At 29.2% G+C, this 5656-nt stretch overlaps 1 protein-coding gene across 1 annotated transcript; it reads left to right on the top strand.

Moving 5' to 3' along the window:
• Positions 1 to 1109: 1109 nt before the first annotated feature.
• On the top strand, positions 1110 to 4915 carry LOC129903198 (zinc finger protein WIP2-like). The gene is made up of 2 exons (XM_055978701.1): positions 1110 to 1951; positions 4045 to 4915. Exons 1-2 carry the CDS (start codon positions 1373 to 1375, stop codon positions 4486 to 4488), a joined length of 1023 nt encoding a protein of 340 aa, XP_055834676.1. The 5' UTR covers positions 1110 to 1372; the 3' UTR covers positions 4489 to 4915.
• The last annotated feature ends 741 nt before the right edge of the window (positions 4916 to 5656 follow it).

The raw sequence follows: 5656 nt of genomic DNA, 5'->3' as shown, positions 1-5656 counted from the left end.
GCAAAGATTATTTTTTGATTATATGCATATTTTACTAAATTAATTTTTTTAATTTGGTTATTCTTATTTTATGGAGGTTCTTAGTATTAAGAATAGTATTTAAAAAATTTAATTTACAAAAATAAACAAATAAAATAAAATATTATATTTATTTTTAATACAAAGGTCAAGCAAAATAAAAGGGAGTGAGTAACTACAATGACTCTTTTTGTATGCATGCTATTCCTATATGACATCTCTCTCTCTCTCTCTCTTTCTCCGTTGACAGCAGACAGCAGCCAACCCTAATTTGATGGTCTTGTCTTAACTTCCATTCATTAACTTTGTTTATTCACATATTTATTACAAATATATGTATGTTTCAAAGCTTGTCATAAAGGGCTTTCTATTTATTTTATTTCATTTATATACACGCTATTGTTAGTAAAATTTAATATGTTATATTCTTTTCTTTTTAATTTACGTGTCATTTTTATTTTTTACGATTAATTTAACTAAGTTTTGAAATGAAATAAAATTAGATCCATTTAAATATTATAAAATCATACATTTTTTTATAAATTACATTTTCTCTCTCATATATATATATATATATATATCGTTCAATGTTTATATAGCTTGAATCTTTAAAGTGAAAAATGCACATAAATTAAGATAGAAAAAATATGTATGTAATATTTCTTATTATTAAATTAGGTTATCAATCCCTTATTTATGTGCAATTACTTATAATTATATTTTTAAGATGACTTAATTGTATAAAAAATTATGTTGCAATTCATATTTATATGATTTACTTTTTTTCAGTTACCAACATCAATGACTCATTTATACATTTAGTATAATTTAACTTTAAAATAATTATTTTATTTTTAATAAAATAATTAATAGTAATATGTATTTTAAATTATAAATTTTTTATTTTTTATTTTATTTTTTAAAATATCGTATCAAATCAAATTACGTCACATGAATTAAGATGCCGGAAGGGAGTATATATGTTTGTACAGAAGATAAATTACTCTTTTTTCTTTCTTTTTCCTATCCTTCTTTCAAGTCCCTAGATTTATCTTGCTCTCTCTTCTAGCATTAGATCTTTCTTGTTCTTTATTTAATTTTTACGGGTTTATTTTTCTCTCTTGTTTAGTCACCTCTTTGAAGTGATGTGTCTCCACTAGGGTTTACTTTATTTAACTGCCTCACTCCGCACCTCTCTCTTGCCCTTGCATATGATCTAGCTATGTTTCTTAATTAGTTTTCCTTTTCACTACTTTTTTTCAATTTTGGTGTTCTTGTTCACTATATAAAACTTTTTGTCTTGTGTTGTGTCCCTCCATCTCATCTTTAGTTCTTCTTCTATTTTGCATCAATCATGAGTGATCCTTACACTAATTACTTCCATGGATGGTTCAATAATTTCAACCCTATTTACCATTCTTCCTCATCTTCTACTCCTCCTCCTTTCTCTTCCTATAATAACTATATTTTTCCATCATCAACAAATTTCCAATATTTACAACCACCACCTTCTCCTCCTTTGAAAGAACCTCTTCCTCTCCTTAGTTTGAGCCCAATTCATCAACATCAAGATTATTCATCTACTATGGAAGTTGATAATAATAATTATAATAAGGAAAACAAAGATCAAGAGAGCATCATTTCTAACTTTGTTGATGAAGATAATCAAGATGATGAAAGTGTTAGTGTAGCCTTACAATTAGGGCTTCCTAATCTAAGCCCTGATGTTATCTCAAGGATTAATTCTTCAACCAACAAAGAAGAACAAGAAGAAGAAGGAGAAGAAGAAGTTACTGTGGCTAATATTGGATATTCTTCCACACTTCACAAGGGTCAATATTGGATCCCAACACCAGCTCAAATTTTAATTGGTCCTACACAATTTTCATGTCCTCTTTGCTTCAAAACTTTCAATAGATACAATAACATGCAGGTAAGCTACTACCTAATTGTGTCCCTTTATTTTTATTTATTTAAACCAACTAATTTATAATGATTTATCCTAAAAGCCTACAGGCTAAAGGCTAAAACTTGCCTTTTGTGTTTCCATCATTGCCTTTTTTTTTTGGGTTTTGTAGAAAAAGAGGGAAGAAAAAGAAGTAAATTTTACTTAAATTTCATACTGATTTTTTTAAATTATATTCTATTTTTACTATTTTAAAAATTATTTGAATTTTTTTTTTGGTCACTTATGGATACATATGTATCCGATCGATATATCGCTTAAAGTGATGTATTCAACGTCTTGATATATTACGTAAATGATGTATCTAATCGATACATCGCGTACAGTGATATATCAGAGAATATGAGAGAGTAGGAATGTTTGTAATTTTTTCAAATGATAGAAAATTTTAGAAAATATGATAAAATAAATTATGTATTTAGATAATTTTTTGAAAAAAAATCCATCCCCGTAATTTGTTGCAGCTACACTTCTTTTCTAGCATAATATTAACTTTTTAGTTTTAGGGCTAGTTTGAAGGGAATAAGTTATTTTGAAATTGTTATGTCATTTTTAATGTGGGAGAAAAATAACAATATAATTCCGTGATAAATTATTCTGCGATTTATTTCAATTTAATATGAAATAAACGCATTCTTAAATTTATTTTGAGATTAATTTATTTCTTATAGCTAGTATCAAGGAGCTCTTCATCTTAGCTGGATATTTGATAGGATGAAAGACAGCACTATATGGGTCCTTGTAAGGGTTTGCCTTTTCTTTTCTTTTTCAAAACAAAAGCCACCTAAAAATATATTTCATATTTGTTTTTATATATATATTTTTTCTTTCCCTCCTTTGTTTTTTTTTTTTCTAAATGATTTATGGGGATCTGATAAATCAACCTGGTCCAACTGATCAGAACTTTGGTCAGTGACTCTCTTTATTTGATTGAACAACACACAGCTAAAATGCCTTTTGTCCTTGAAGTTTGTATTACACATAGGCACTTGTGTACTGAGTAATTCCTTATTTTGCCTAATCAGTGGACAGAGGAAAGATAAATGTTACGGTAAAATATTTAAAACTAATTTGAGAAATATTTCCTATTAATAATAGTTTTCCGTTGTGTTTAACTTTTTTTTGGAACCCAAAAATTGGCAGTGCTACCTTTCGTAAAATTCATAGTCAAATACAATGTCAATGTTCAAAATACTTTTTTTCAACTTTAATTTCAGATACTATTTTATTTTTCTGTTTTCAACTTAAAATAACTATTATCCAAAAGCGTACAAAGAAACATGCATGTAAAGTGTAAATCCACATATAGTATATTACTTCCTTTGTGAATCAAGACGCATATGCATATTCAATCAACTATTCTTGTATTTTTCCCTTAGCAAAACGTCAACTTTCACTTTGTTTTACTTTTTTTCCCCATTATATTTAAAATGACTACATGCAAATTATCAGATAGATCACCAATAATTGTGTGTGGTTTCCAACAAAAGTTAAAACTTTTTTCTTTATCAAAGTTAATAGATTGTCAAAAGGATCTCTAATAATATGCAATCTTTAAAGAAAGATTCTTTAGTCTTAGTATAATCACGTACAAGATAAATCTTATCATCCAGCTCCGACCCAAAAATAAATCTACAATATTAAATGAAAATAGTGATTTTGACATGATTGCATATCAAACTCAAAAATTAATTTTTACTCGTGTACGTAGTTAAAATGCATTCAATATATGTGTATAATGGTTCTAAAGGCTACAAGTCTTTATAATGAGTAATGTTTATCAAATGAAATGACCTAATAACTAACATAAAAATTAAATTTGAAGTCATCTCAACTCACACATATATATGACCTAACACCTTATTAATTAATCCCATTGTAACAGTTATTACTGGGAGAATTTGTTGATTTTCTATTGCAAAAAACTTGAAAAGCAAAGTTGTGGACTTGTGGTGTAGTAGCCCTATATTATACAAATTTAACAATATTTAGACAATCAGACACTTAAAATCTACGTAGAACATGACGTAAATCGATTTTGATTTTGTGGTTTTGAACAGATGCACATGTGGGGGCATGGATCTCAATACAGAAAAGGACCAGAATCTCTAAGGGGAACACAACCAACAGCAATGCTTAGGCTTCCGTGTTTCTGTTGTTCACCTGGATGTAGGAACAATATTGATCATCCAAGGGCTAAGCCATTGAAGGATTTCAGAACCCTTCAGACTCATTACAAAAGAAAGCATGGAATCAAACCATTCATGTGTAGGAAATGTGGCAAAGCATTTGCTGTGAGGGGTGATTGGAGAACTCATGAGAAGAATTGTGGTAAGCTTTGGTATTGCACTTGTGGATCAGATTTTAAGCACAAAAGGTCACTTAAAGATCACATTAAGGCATTTGGAAATGGACATGAAGCTTATGGTATTGATTGCTTAGAGGAAGAGGATGAACCTGCTTCAGAAATTGAACAAGACAATGATCATGATCACGACAATTGATGATATGCATATCGCGCCTATGGGGAAATTTTTTATTTTGTCGACTCACACAATTGATATTAGTTGTGTAACACTTAATTTTTTATCTCACATAAAAAGTGTAACCACTCTTTTGTGAGATAAAAACAAGCTTAAAAAAAATAGCGTCAATTGTGTGAGGCACATAATAAAAAATTTCAGGGTATGAGGGAAAGTTCATTTTGAAAACTACATAATTTTCTTTCTCTCTTTGTTTATGTTGCACTAGTAACCTTGTTGTTCTTGATCATTTTCTTCCGTTGCAATTTTTATCTTTCCGTAAAGGGAAATGTTGCACTCATTAGAAGTCGTCAGCTCTCTCTCAGAATATTTATTTAAATGTTTGTTTTACTAACTTTTTTGGCTCTATTTTTCTACATATATTGATTTTCCTCCTTTAATATGACCATGTACGAATTATTAATTAAGAGTAATGCTAATTACATTTACATCTGATCATAATAATCAAGTTTGACTCTACATTTTTGCAAAACAGAACTGGTTTAACCGCCGTGACCAATATCCACACCAATCTCCCTGTGGGCGAATCTTAACTTGGAAGACTAAAACATGCAATATCTAAATCGCTAGACATATTTAAGAAGCATAACACAATAAATAGAAGTCCCCAGCTAAATAAATAAAATATAATTTGAAGTCTAACTATTACATCCCTAGAATTCGAAAGTCATCGTACTGGAACTCTACTTAAAACTGTCTGAATAGCCTGGATGGGAATAACTCACCCTTAGATCTGGATATAAGTGTAATAACCCAGGTAGGGGTGTACATGGACCGGGTTGGTTCGGATTTTTTACAAATCAAACCAAACCATTTGTGTCGGGTTATTAAATCTATAAATCAAACCAAACCAATAAAAGTCGGGTTTTTCGATATCAATTTTCTCGGATTTTTCGGGTTTTTTCGGGTTTCTCGGGTTTTTTGGTTTTTTTCGGATTATTTTGGGTTTCTCATAGTATCTAATAAAAAGCACAGAGCAGTGCTTCTTAAAAAGAGTTCTAGTACAAAATATCAACATATAAGATGAAGGCACAACACTGTTTGAAGTTTTAACTTTATAATATAATTTTATAAGATAAGTTTTTTTTGTATATTATTTAGATGGGCTACTCAAGTCCAAATCTAAATG

The sequence above is a fragment of the Solanum dulcamara genome, chromosome 9, assembly GCF_947179165.1.
Source record: "Solanum dulcamara chromosome 9, daSolDulc1.2, whole genome shotgun sequence".
NCBI lineage: Eukaryota > Viridiplantae > Streptophyta > Magnoliopsida > Solanales > Solanaceae > Solanum > Solanum dulcamara.
This window is presented reverse-complemented; position numbering and strand designations above follow the sequence as displayed.

Excerpts from the sequence above, each read along its gene's own strand:
- LOC129903198 (XM_055978701.1), top strand. The coding sequence starts at position 1,373 with ATGAGTGATCCTTACACTAATTACTTCCATGGATGGTTCAATAATTTC. Across the intron at positions 1,952-4,044 it reads ATAGATACAATAACATGCAG|ATGCACATGTGGGGGCATGG; the intron begins GTAAGCTACTAC and ends GGTTTTGAACAG.